The 14,667-nt window shown below is 36.8% G+C and overlaps 1 protein-coding gene across 2 annotated transcripts in view; it reads left to right on the top strand.

The window, feature by feature from the left end:
* Nucleotides 1–14,667, top strand: part of LOC137277704 (furin-like protease kpc-1) — a 201,887-nt gene that overhangs the window by 141,237 nt on the left and 45,983 nt on the right. For both annotated transcript variants that reach the window (XM_067809584.1, XM_067809583.1), the window contains exons 5-6: nt 13,977–14,053; nt 14,499–14,587. In XM_067809584.1, coding sequence (XP_067665685.1) covers nt 13,977–14,053; nt 14,499–14,587 — 166 coding nt within the window. The remainder of the gene's footprint in view (nt 1–13,976; nt 14,054–14,498; nt 14,588–14,667) is intronic.

The following is a 14,667-nucleotide window of genomic DNA, read 5'->3' as shown; positions in this document are numbered from 1 at the left end:
GGGTTGTCCACAAAAATCAGCTGGGGGGAGGATTATGTTACCGCATCTGGTGAATGGAGGTTAGCACAGTGGGAATATATATATTGTTCTGGGGCCCCGTTTCACAAAACGCTCGTAGCCTAAGATCTCGTAAGTTTTCTCGTAGCCATTGTACCTCCTATACTGTAACACAGGAGCTATGGATGCTACGAGAAAAGTTACGAGATCTTAGGCTTACGAGAGTTTCGTGAAACGGGCCCCTGATTATAACTGTAACCCCGGTACACCAATAATGGTACCCATATATTCTTATCCATAACTAAACCATGACTACAATGCTAATCAACACAAATAAGCAGCAACATTCTTGCTCCTAAAGAGGTGGTGTTGAAGCCTTGTGGCTAACGTGTTGAATACTCATCACACCAAAGACCATGGTTTGACTCCCCACATAACTGCCCTGTGTGAAGCCAGTCTCTGGTGTCCCTCACTGTGATAATGCTGGGATATTGCTAAAAGTGACATAAAACTTAACTCACTCACTCTAGTCCTAATGTGTTTGAATAACAAACACCAAATATTATAATGAGGTAATATGAAAATGAAAATGATAAACTGCCTTGCATATCAGATATATTAATGCATGCATGTGTGATCATCGTAAATTCAGTTGTACCAGTGACCTGTAATTGCTCTTTTAAATAGAACCTCTGAACTGCTGCTGAAGGGGGGATTGTGAATCGGTGACTTCCGTATTGGTTCACCATTTCATTTGACAGAGACATGAGTGTGGAAGTGCATTGACATTTAGACATACAAGGAATGAAATCTGAAACTTTGCAAATTATTTCAAGGGTTATACTGTCATTGATTGTGATTATAATTACCTCCACATTTTGAAATGTGGAAATTATGATCATACAGACACATTTTCATATCTATTATTACGCCTTAGAGTTGCGTACTATTGATATCTTAAAAGGGCATTTGAATTCATGTTCTTTTCTATGTTTCTGTGTATGAGAATTATTCAGATGGAGGGAGGCAGCATCATGTTTTTATTCACTGTTCTGTCATTATTCAGTTAACATATACAATACTTCAGCTTTCACTTTTAATACAAAATGAAAATTTAGCACATTTGGTGTAGAAACACGCCTACAACAATAGTGCAGTTCTCTTCTGTTCTGTTGAATTTCTCACGCTGAATGTGCCAAGTTGTTTAAGTACTGACAAGCATTAACATCATTTAATCCAGGCTTGTTTGTACTTGGTCTGTATTGTTGATGTGGAGATCATTCAGCCTTTAGAACTGAATATCAAATTTGAAAGAAAATTAAACAACTAAACAAGTCCCAGAACTGTTTTTTCGCAATGAATTTGTATAACCAACTTTCTAATTCTTTCATTGCTGGATCAGAGTGTGCTTGATTAGCAATCTTTGCAGACTGGTCAATATACAACCTTGAACAGCTTTTGAGGCTGTAGAATATCAGAAGTCACATTGCTTTCACTTCCTACTGGGTACCCAATCACTGCTGGGTAAACAGAGCCATAACTTATTTACCCATATATTGATTTATGATTCCTGTTTCTTAATATCATGATTTTTTTTAAATAACTCTCTTGGGATGACAATATATGTCATTCTTCTCATATCTGTCAAGGTAATCCATTGGCATAAGCTCTCAGGCAATGGCAGGTTCTCCTAGAAGTATGGCTAATGTCGGTGGGATTTGCCATGGTGTACTGTGTGGATATCATGGATATGTTAGTATATTTCCTCACCGGATGTATGGTGATAGGTGGAAGAGCTGGCTAATCGGGAACATGTTGGTGTCACGGTTTGCATCAACAGTCACAGATAACTATGAAAACAATCATTCTCACCCAGTCAAGCAGGAAAAATACCAACACTGTGTGATATTAGGCTTTGCTGTAATCTTTTTTTAGAAGACAATATCGAGCAACATGAGGTGTGTGATGTCCATGTTTTCAAGGTGCATAGGGCAGTACATCTTGTTTCATCATCTGACCGCAGAGGTGTGAGTGAAGGAGGTGTATTATGTGAAACACATGACAGTTTGTATTTAAGGTGATAAGATATCACAATGTGTAAAAGTAACTGAAACAGTCATAAAATATTCATATCATAATTAATCAAAACATGAAAAAGACTTCTTCCACAGTCTGCTGAATAGTGGTTCAATTTCCTTGACATAGACTTGATTCAGGTCTAGAATAACAACAAATTATTAATATTGTCATGGCAACAAGGTGTGTAATTGAATTACATGTATAGATGGATAATACGAGGATGTGTTTGAAATTGAGCTCCAACATTAATCTAATGCTCACAAAGAACCACAGTATGTGGCATGATTTGGGATAATGACGTTTCATATCACAGACGTAAAATATTGGTGTAGTCGGGTTCAGCTAGAGACAGATATTCTATAAGTCACTGACTCTGTTTGATGCGACTGAAAATTTATGTGTTATTATGTATCTTGTCTGTTGGTGATGTCTTCAGTATTGTCCAGCTCATTTGAGATTGCAATATTTGTGGTAGTCTGTCTCGCAAACCCTGAACCACATTATTTTCACTTCTGCCTCATCTAAATGAGACAAGTGTAGATTTCCTCTGAATTTCGATCTCACTGTGGTTCCTTTTCAGTTTAAATCAAAATTATATGATATAGATTCAGAAACTAGGCCTAAGTCTATTAATGTTGTAAACTGGAGTGGTCCTTAAATATTTTGGTTGAGTATGTAATCTTCAGAGCTGAGTACCTCACCTTCTTTCATAATAATCTCATAATCTCAGTATTGCTGCTTTATAGCTGTTACATTCCATGAAGTATGAAGTTTGTGCAACATGTGAACAAATCACACTGAACGTCAAGGTCACTTAATTAAAACAAGCATGAACAAAAACAATGTGCATTCAATAGTTTGGCTTCAGCAATTCCGAGAAAAAATGGGCTTTACTTGATCCCTTGAGTGTGTCGTCTATCTACTTATATCTGAAGTTCAAGGTCACAAAAGAGTGCAGAAGATTGGAGATCTTGGCACTGGTAATGAAAAAATTGAGATATTGATCAGATTGCTGGATATGTCTAAATGTTAACACATTTTGACTCCAAGAGGAACATGACTTCTGCTTACATGTTTAGGATACTTTCAGGCCTTCAGATCAACACAGTTTGCAAACCAAATTACTCAATAGTTCTGTAGCAGATAGTTCATTGTGAGCTTTAGGTACCTGCTGACCATATAGTTAGTGTGATCCTCCAACTTCCTGGTACTGAAGGAATGGTCCTACAGTTCCATGGAACTCTTTGACGAGTTCTTGAGCTCATAGCTCTTATTACCCAGCAAGCCAAGGGAGTGGTTTATGAGTTCTGTATGAAGCTGAACTCCAGGAGATCAGGAAGGAAGGTCATTACACACTTCATTGTTGCCATGATGTCCACAGTACATGACAGGACACAAGCTCAGGTGATTTAAGGTCCTCATTTACACCCTCATTGTATAAGACTTAATAAGGGAAATAGCTGCCAATTGACTGGAGGGAAAATGCAGCTTTCTGTTTGTCCCATCTGTGGTAGGACAGGCACATTCTTAGACTGTCCTTGACATTCTGATGATGTCAGGATTTCTGGCTTGTGTGTCTAACTCTGTTCTTCATTTACAGATGTGATACTTCTGGTAGAGTGAATTGATCTGTAGAGATGTACATCAGATGACATATTTGCAATGCACTTGGGTATTATATCAGAGTAATTTTCTTCATCACATATAGATCCAAGTCTTGTTCTCAAATACATTTACATTTTCCACAAGCACTTTTTTGAAATTTGTTAATCACCATCTGGGCAGAAACATAGATGTTTCAAGATGCTGCTGGTCACTGTTCACAAGGTTGCATCGCTTTACCATGATGGAAACAGCTGTTACTAAAATCCTAGTTCTAGCAGGTTAGGAGGTGGTCACGTAGCCAAGTGTTTAAAGCAGTTGCTCATCATGCAGAAGATCCGAGTTCAAGTCCCAAGATGAGTACAATGTGTAAAGCCCATTTCTGGTGTCCCCTGCTGTGATGTTGCTGGAATGTTGCTAAAACCAGCATAAAATCATGCTCACTCACACACACTCACTGTTTATGTTGTGAGGTTTACATATTTCACCAATTACTTAAACTTGTAGGATCTGCACTTGAGGCCATTCTCCTTCATTGAACTCGTGCAACCATATGTGATATGCCTCCAACTCACTACCTCAAAATACCAAAGCTACAAGCATTGCCCCTGAGCAAGTCTTTCATGGGGTTGTATGTTATGTAACATGTCTCTATAATGTAAAGTAGGATCATTGTCTGCCACCTGTTTGAAATTGTCTGTAGTTTACAATTGCAGAACAGTGGCGGCTGCTACAAGCTGTCTGCTCCAAGCTGCCGTCTGCTGGTGGTAGAATAAACACCTCCAAGCTATCAGGGTGACAGAGTGCGCAGTTTTACAACCTTCTCCCTCAAACACACTTGCCCTCTGTAAATGATAGCCAGGTCCTCATGCAGATAGTTGTTGTGTTGGGCTCATCAACATGTTCTTCATCTGTAGTCGCCATGTCAGAAAGGCTTGAGGCAGTGGCTTGCTTCTGGTGCCTGGCATTTGACATGATAATTGCTGTTGTGGATGAAAGATACCAAAGTGGAGGCAACACCAGCCCAGGTTTTCCTATTAACAGTTGAACTTTTTGAAAACTGACAGTGTTCACTGTGAAATTTAATTAAAATGCATGTCTTCTTCAGCAAAAGATCTTTGGTAGATTTCAGGTGATGACCACCATTGCCTTTATGGCATGTCATGTGTTAAAACACTTGCTTGCCTGGAAAGGATAAAATTGATTTTAGGATCACACAGTGTTTGGTTTCTTCAGTGCTGATTAAATGAAATTTGCTTTAAGAGAAAGAATTGAATTGCTTTAGAATTTGATGAGGTAAAGGAATTACTTGAATTTTTGCAATATCAATAAAGCTTAGAAGATACACAGAAATTTAGTATCATTAGAATTACCTTGAAAATATCAGTTTCAGTGATGCATCATCAAAAGAGAGCAACAGTTCATTCGCCCAAATTCACAAATGTGAAAGAAAGGTTTAAGAGTCCATTCTTGGAAGTTTAGAATTCAAATCTGGGAAAATTATGCATCAGGGTTTTGAAGTTGTTTAACAGACTATCTGTAAAGGAAATGCTCTTCACATCATTGAGTTTTATTGGCTCTGCACAATAGTAATGAAAATATTCAACTGCATGATTAGTCAGAAAAACACAGTAATCTTATTGTTATTTTTAAATTTTAAAGCTACTGAGCTGTGAAACATTTGTTTGCCAGGAATTTCCACCTCTTTCAAAAGAAGAATGACAATAAAAGGCCCAATCATTTCTGAAAAAGGTTGAAATCTACATAAGCCCAAATACCCAAAATTTTCAGAAAAGATTGTAATACAAACAGTAATCTATGAGAGACCTGTTTAAAACGTTTATTTAATTATATAACTGAATTCATTTGATGCCTGGCTTATGATTGTCCTAGCATTCATGGTATGTGTATATCTGTCTGGACTTTCATTTGTTGATGCATTGGAGGAGCTGCAAGATTTGGGACTATTAAACCTGTATGTAAAAATGAGGCTTGGCGCATCAAGGTAAACATATTGTTGATAACAACGGAATTAGATATGTGACAAGTATCAGGATAAGTCACTTTCACATGTTCATGTATACATTGGGACAGAGACATATAATAGATATGGTCACTGATTGGGCATCTCGTCAAACAATAATGTATTTCTGAATGAATAACCCCCTCTTGGTTCTTGATTGGTGTTTAGCCTTGGAGTAGAGTAGTGCTAAGTGCTAAATATGATATTGATAGAACTAACTCCATTTAAATTGAATATTGGCACCAGAAAATGAGGAAAATTGAGATTTACGTCATTAGTTGTATTATTGCAGTGAGAGCTGGGTAGAAGGGAAAATAATGTGGTTCATGGAGTGTGAGACAGACTAGGGTGGAGCCAAACTAGCCTTAGAGTAGTACTGACAGCTAGTCATTGGTCACCACTCCCCATCCCACCCATAGACAGGAATCTAAACTCTCTGCACTATTCCTGTCTCCCAATGATTGCTTTCCCAAGGTCAAAGGGATTTATCTGGATGTATGTGGACAGGTTCATTGATGTGCAGGGGTCAGGGAGGGTAAGGAGGGGTCAAGCCCCATGATGGTAATAGTGTCAGGTGATGGCTTGGCAAGGGTTGGAAGGAAGACATGTCACAGACCAATATCTAGGCTAAAACCGGACACTTGGCAAGGTGACACAATGGAAATGGTTCAGTGGTGTGTGTGAAGTAGTCACATAAATTAATCCTCTTGTGGCTGCCTTAATCCTGTTCCTGTTATTGGGAAGGAATCCTAGGTGCACATGATATTAACCACACTGTCAGGAAATAAAGCCATGTTGCAGCTGTTTCTCAGTGGAATGTTGATTCAGGCATATAGTGCTTTTGTTGTTTGGCCATATCATACTAATTGATTGATTTGCATACTAAACCTAAAAGTTAGATTTAGACTCATGCTTTGGTAGCAGTTCATACTATGACTGAAATTAAAGTGTAACAACTCTTAGAATCAATTCCAGGCCTTCAAGTCAAGCACCTTTACCATTACACTGCAGTAAAACTAGAATATCTATAGAGCCATATGTAGGTTTAAGCTGCCATGAGCCATCCAGTTTGTAGGTTATACAGAGACATAAAATTTGTGCTCAGTTTGATTACATCTAAATGGATTTATTATAATTACAAATAATATTGGCATGATCAATCCAACCACATGCAAATCTTTTGACTGATAAATAAACATTCTTGCCATGAGAAGTATTTTCACATGATTATTAGCGTACATTTCTGGACATGACAACTCATCTGAGTCACACTTGCATAGATAAGATAAGCTAAGATATTTATTGCATAGCATTCCATCAAGAAACAGTAGCAATATTCTATAAACTACAAATATGAACACAGTAGTTACAAACATACAGAAAAATCAATACATAAACGATGTACATTACAACAGTTTATTATATGTAGTATAATCAGATGGAAGCAATATGAGGCAATAAAAAGAATTCATTTCATTTTGGGATTTTGGTTTAAAAAAGTACGCAAAAAAACCCCAAAAAATCACAGCATCTGACAAGTCTTCATTAACAGTCTGTAGCACCTCCATCCTTTCAACATTCCCAGTTCTGTTATCAATTCTATTAAGTTTCAGTGAATATGGATGTTATGAATTTATGCCGAGTTCACATAAACATTGTCAATAGATATACATGTTGTGCCTTATCAAAAACTGACAGTCTATATTGAGTCATGGAAGCATGAAATTGAATTTACCTGTTATGTGATAACAAGGACAAAAATGGTCATGACAAGATGTTTTGGGTAATCATGGTGAAAACAATAAAGAGTTGCTGATACAAAGAATAATGTATGGAGCTAAATCTTATATCACACATAAAACTATGGTATAAATATATATTACTTTCCATATGTTCATCTGCAGGATAACAGTTGAAAATGTTGAAAATTAAAGTAGGATCAAATTCAATTTTGAATAAACTTTAGAGCCAGTGAGCTTTACCATAACACTGGATATACTTTGTAATGAACACTGAATTGATAGATGTGTGATTTTGAACAAAATGACAAATGTTGATTTTTAATGTAGGAGTACACTATCCAATATGGGCAGATGTAACCATCAATCACACTTGCTGTTTGCTGATGCAAGAACCTTTTCTGACACTGCAGATCTTCACAGATATCCACAGGGAACAGATTTCAGACCACTTATGCTTGCTGCATACAACTAGATATTGAGAAAACATTTATGTCAAAAGAAAGATTTGTCATGTGATGGAGTATGAAGGTCTGATATGAAAGACTGATACATACAAGTTGAATTGCTGCATGGTTAAAACAGGAACAGGTTACTGATGGTTTGAAAACTTAGATACAAGGATACATCAGGATATGACGTATCTCGATGTGGCTTTAATGGGTCCAACTAAAGTGATTTTAACTGTTGAAGATTTTATTTGCTTCCAGAGGTGATGCCACACTGATAGCTGTGTCTACACAAACCCACTTCAGAAAACAATCACACATGCAGTATGCCATCATTTGAAGATGCTGCATCAGCAGAAACACTGGACATCAAACATTTACAAACAACCAAACATGCTTTCCTATCTGACTGTAACAGATAACCAGAGTGACCATATTTCCTTACAATCACACTTTACGCAGGTTTCATGTTGATATAAACACATCTAGTGGTCAGAACAGTGAAGTGTTTTATCTGCACTACTGATTGTGTGCTTCAGGAGACATCGAATGTCCCTAGCTTATCTCCAACAGCCTGACCTGGAGCTCTGTAGGTGGTGCTACCCATCTGCAGCTTATCTACAGATGCCACCAGAACTCATCTTCTTCACGCCTGTCTGTCTCTTGCCTGAAGGAGTGATGGGATTATAGCCTTGGCACTTTAAACAATCTCTAAATCCATTGTAATTAGACTGTTTAACCTACCTGGCTATCAAGTGTTGCTGGAAGCAGTAGCTTCATGAGACCCAAGGGAGGTGAAAAAGTCAATGTGATTGGCGAATTATGAAAACTTTGAAGGCTAAGATATATTCTAGACTTCTGTGGAAATAACTATTTTACAGGAATAACGTGGTTAGTGAATGTGGGTATAAATTTCCTTTACCATCACTCTAGTGTCACAGCAGGAGACAGCAGAAGTTGTCCTCAGACATGGTACTGTAGGGAATCAGTACTAGAGTCTTGCCATGATGATCAGATTCAAGGCTATCCTAGACTTGCACATGTCTTGAAGGTACAAATTATTAGTTTAAATAATAATTTCTACACAACAAATATAATCCTTTGTCCTTCTATTATCCACTTATCTTGACTTGCCTCTTTAACACACATGAACCAAAAACAAGTCATATTTTTTTGTGATTTTTTTTTTCTCTCTTTTTGGCCATTGTTCTTTAGGACAATAATATCTGTGTTTAAGACTCTCGACTAGTCCTGTAAACTGTTTACATCCAAAATTGAATCTACAAACAAAACCGAGAACTCTGAAGTTAATTCAAGGTTGTTTTTTTAGAATAGTCCCACTTTATGTCAAAAGTCAGTGACCGACAACATCAACTTTCAATTATCCAAGAAACAGATTTGGCAGAAAAAAGAATCAAGCATATATGAATGGATCATTGAAAATCAGTGATGACACCACAGGTCTTCCCAAAAGAATATGCCCTGCCACTTACTTAATTTACTTTAAAACATAGATGTTGGATAAGTAAAAACACATGAAGTTGTTTTTGTTTGGGAATTTGGATGGGTGGTGGTGGGGGGCATATCCATCTTTAAGTGTATATGAGATGGCAATATTTTCAGTTTAAACAAGTTGACTGGCAATTAGTATCATGTAGATTTTCCATCACCCCGTTCCACCTTGTGACAGTATGGAATTGTAGAATACTGACACTGAAGACAAATACAAACTGTCAGATGCTTCCACAACTGATAAGGAGGCTTAATAGGGGTGTGGTTAGACTTCTGACAGCTCGTTGCTACAATATCAGCATGAAGAGTTTACCAACTTTCTTTTGCTCTGGCCAGATACACCCTCTGTTGTCAATCATCCAGTTAAGGCCATTTTCATCTTGAACCTCAGTGCCAGATATCCGTGTGGTTTCTGGGCTAGAATTCATGGCTGCCTTTGCTGGTGGCTTAATGGGTTGGATGGTAAGGGTAACTCGGTATGTTATTCTACCCTGTTGGTGAGGGTCATTGTTCATAATATCACTTACTGGGGTTTTTTTGTTCAAGATGCAGTTATTTGCATCATGTAGGTTGATATTACTGGGTATGGGGTTCAAAAAAATACTCAGTGCACAAATTTTACGAAAACCTTTCCATATTCATAAAATGTGTAAGTTGTTTGCATGATTTGACAACGTCAACTCACATCCATGGCCAGTGCCAGATATCAGTAATTTGTTGTCTGGTCATGTCTGAGATTAAGGACTGGTGTTCAGCAGTTCAGGAATGTCATTAATCCTGTGCTAATTCCATTCTTTGCTGATCCTGGAACTTTACTGCAGATGGACTAAAATTCCTGTGGCTGATACTGTTCCATAACAACATTGTTGATTTTCTATGAACACATCAATTGCATGGCAGCCAGTCATTATTAAAACTCTTTTAATCAGCTTAATGGTATGGATCATAGCTAGTGAATAAGACTTTATAATTACAAAGATAGAAGTGAAACTTCAACACTGACCATATGTCAGGCTTTTACCAAGTAGCCACCTTTAATAATCCTTGTGCCTGTGTTAATTTCTGCATATGTTAACATGGTGAATAAGTTACATATTGTGTCTGAGAAAACAAACACATGAACACGTATTATTTGTAAAGCGTCACTACTGTAGATGATTAAGCTGTAGGTGAAAGTGGCTGGTTAACCCCAGTCATGGGGTGGACAGGTGTACATGGGGATCTCCAGTATCACCTGTTGAAATTGTTTACTCACCTTACCTCGAATGGTTTTCCTCAGGAGAACTGCTGCCAAAGAGTCACAGAGTGAAGTGATTGTGGAACATTCTTTATCGGTATCATGTAGCTCACTGGAGTTCATTCTGAAATCAAATCTTGCTATGATTATTATTTTGTCAGACTGTTACTAATCTACCAGGATTTTCTGTGCAACATATTTTGATGAAAATCTTGAAATAATGTTAAAAGATTATAAATTCAGCTTGTAACTTCATTTAGGAATCATAATTTAATAAGAGAAAATTGAGTAATCTTTGCATGATCAAAACTGCTTGGTATGAAGGTCAACATATAATCGATTTCCATGAGGAATGATTTATGTAATAATGTGTCCCATCTGTGCTGTACAAACCCATGTGACTTCTGGTATATGAACCACTGCTGTGGCTGCTGGCAGAGTTTCTTGAAGCCCTTTATGATCAACATGATTGTAGATTACGATAAAATGTTGACTGAGTCAATATTGAATTAACCTTTACTATGGATCCAGTGGTTAAAAAGCTTGTACTGAACATGCATGACACCGTTAAGACAGAATTAATGCATCACATGGTATATTGTCATTAGGGTGAAAAAATAACTTGGTATTTATGAATTCAGGATCAAACACATCAGTAGCAGCCCTTTACAAACAACAGTCAATCTGAGCTGGGCCATGATATTGTTGATATTATGTATGTTTATCTCATAAAACAACTGGATGTTATCTCTTTTAGAAATGAAGTATAGTTAGGATTAGTGGCGTCCATGTTTCATTACTTTGATCAGAAATAAAAATGTAGTGGTTCATCAACATCAAGATGTCAAAGAACAAACTTTGATATTTTTATCACCTAATATCTTTTCATTTACTTATTGAGTATGAGTCATGACCAAGTCAGAAAAAGATAGATATAAATGTTGGATGGAAGAAATACACCTTTGTTTACAAATGGATGATTCCTATGTGTAACAAAATGTTACTCCAAAGTCAGTAAAGATCAATGTTTGTTCCTGGACTACATCTTTGCTTAGGATACATGAAGATCTGGGTTAGAACTTCTAAGGTATTGAGGACAAAATCCTGTATAATGAAAGACCTAATGCTCAATGACAGAAAGGTTGGTTGGTTGGTTGGTTAGGTTTTTTGGTTAATGCAGCACTCAGCAATAGTCTGATGACAGTATGGTCAAGTCTTATATTTATAGAATAATGTAAATACTACTAACTAGGAAAGAATACAAAGAAAGACATGACGTTCTAGTAATAATTGATTAAAGTTGTCTCTTGCGATTATCCTGACAAATGCAGGTTAAGTTATAAAATGTCATGTAGGGTTTTTCCACTCATGTAATACAACAAGCAGAATCAATTTGCAGTGACAACACTTCTTTGATGTAGAAATATACACAGATACACTTTGAAGTTAAGCTCATAGTCCATAGTAGTTTGAAAGGAGTTGATTCTCTGTGGCAGGTAATTATGTTTGAGGAAATTATCAGGTAGGGTATTTTTTTTCTCTTGCCACAACAGAGTAAGACTCTGAGTCGTCGGAGTAAGTCTTGTTTTGGAAGAGAAAAGTGTGAACTTCACTCTTGTAATTGTTTTGATGTTTTGAGACATAAGGAAGTTTTAAGACTTTCTCAGGCAGGGGTCAATATATTGTGTATGTCTACTGTGCAGGCTGGGAGGCATCCATCTTCTTGAGGTAATAAAGGCACCATTAAAAATCATTTAATTAATGTATCATCTACAGTCTGGGATAGACAGCATATGATTGATGAAAAGAAGTTTTCGATTTTATTCATCTTTAAAACTAACTTTGAGACAATCAATGAAATAAGTGACAGTTGTAATATTAAGCACAAAGCAGGAGTTTGCAAGCAATAATTAAAAAACAATCGAGATAAATTTATGTAAATTATTGTTAAATGTGTCCATACTTACAGTATCTAAAATGCTTATACATAATAACACCTCTGAGATATGAAACATATTTTCCATATTTGCATGCCCAAAATGTATGCTTGTATTGAAAATATTGTGAGTTTCAGTATCCAAGGCATCAAATCAAACTGAGATAAGTAAATATCTTGACCATCAAACAAAGGATGAAAATACCATGTTCTCTTTTGAATTCAGCTTACGAGACCAAGAAAACTAATAACTGGTGTGTGGCAGTATCTGAAAGTCAAAACCTGTTTGATTCATTAGCCAGGTGGGGTACCTCAAACGCTGGGTGTAGAAATCTGGTTTACTCTAATACACCATAAACACACATAGTGTATCAGTGTCACTATGCAGAGGTGGACGTAGTCCAATAACATTTAATAAGCAGAATCAAGTTTCTTAATGCCCAAAGAACAAAATTTGATCTAAGGGTGGGCCATTTCATAGTGTGGTTCAGCTGTGTTTATAATGAAGACTAAGAAGGGAAGATGAACAGTACTGCCATCAAGAAGATGCTATGCTTATGCTTTGATAAATGGAGTGGATGGGGCTTCAAGTAAGAGAAGTGGCAAGATACAGGAGAGAAATTGTACATGCATAGCATGGGTGTAATATTTAAGTGTTTTGACAATATGTGAAAGATGTATATTGCATCTTCAGATTGCTTTGAGTTTTTGTGTTCATTGTTTTGGTGAAAGCAGCCATGATGATGGTTTAGGTGATCTTGATGATGATAATTAGGAGATAAACATACTGTGTTGGGAAATCAGCGGTATATAACGAAATTATAATAGCTCTAAATACAAAATTTAGAGCTATTATAATTTCGTTATATACCGCTGATTTTCCAACACAATACGTTTATCTCCATTCTACCATAACCGTGTTATTCAGATTTTAAACAAGTACATGATGTGTTTGAAAATCAGAGGTATATAACGTGATTATATACCTCTGGATGACTTTGATTAACCAATCACAATCCAGTATTTACTGAAGTCATGGTAGAATAAGTTTTGGTGATTGATAGTAAGACAATGAGAAAAGCAGATGAAATAGTTTGATGATGATGATGATGATGATGACGATGATGTGTCAGAATGCATGTATGACAGAAAACACTGAAGAATATTTTCAATTAGTATTTTCAAATTTCATTCATTCCCATGCCAGTCTGAACAGTGACATTCATGTATTCCAACTAATAAATTCTTATTCCTAGTCTATTTGCAAACAGAAAAAGAGGTCTCTTTCCTTCTTTGTGTGATATTAAATGGTGATTTCAATGAGATGGTATATAACAATGTATAGTGCTCTATAGCTCCTTTGTGAAAAGCCAAATATTTATGCATTGTCTTGTTATTTCAGGATGAGCGAGCCAGTTATGATGTCAATGGCCATGACCCTGACCCCCAACCTCGATATGATTACTCCAATGAAAACAGGTAAAAAGAGCTGTTTTTGCACAAGCTGTGCAATATTTTGTTTTTGTACAGGCTGATTTCATGTGGTTTAAGTTAAATACATCTGGTTAGATTGCATATTATGTAATGAAGATGTGTATTCAGTTTTGAAGTCTTTAGTTGCCATATTACTGAAAAAATGCTGATGTGGTGTAACGTTTTCTCTTACCATAAAGACATACTTTGCACAGTTGTGGAGGACTAGGAAAATACAACTATGTATATTGTTACTGAGATAAAAGGTTACAGTCAATACTCTATTACTTTTTTGCAAATTCTGATATGAGTGTGGCTGATCACTTTTATGTCATAATGCTCAGGCCATCAAGATAGATGTCTGTTGAATGTGCATTGTCTTGGTGTGCAGTAGGTGTACATTTGGTGTGCAGTTGGTGTGCAGTTGGTGTAAGTGATGTATATGTTTCAGACATGGCACGAGATGTGCTGGAGAGGTGGCAGCACAAGCCGACAACAATGTGTGCAGTGTTGGAGTAGCTTATGGGGCCAACATTGGAGGTGAGGACACAGATGTCTGCTAACTTGACACACTTGACACCAAGCAAGTGTCCTGAAGTCAAGATACTTATGTCTGACCC

The sequence above is a fragment of the Haliotis asinina genome, chromosome 3 (assembly GCF_037392515.1).
Source record: "Haliotis asinina isolate JCU_RB_2024 chromosome 3, JCU_Hal_asi_v2, whole genome shotgun sequence".
Classification (NCBI taxonomy): domain Eukaryota; kingdom Metazoa; phylum Mollusca; class Gastropoda; order Lepetellida; family Haliotidae; genus Haliotis; species Haliotis asinina.
The sequence above is the reverse complement of the archived record's forward strand: the minus strand, read 5'-3'. Positions and strand labels throughout refer to the sequence as shown.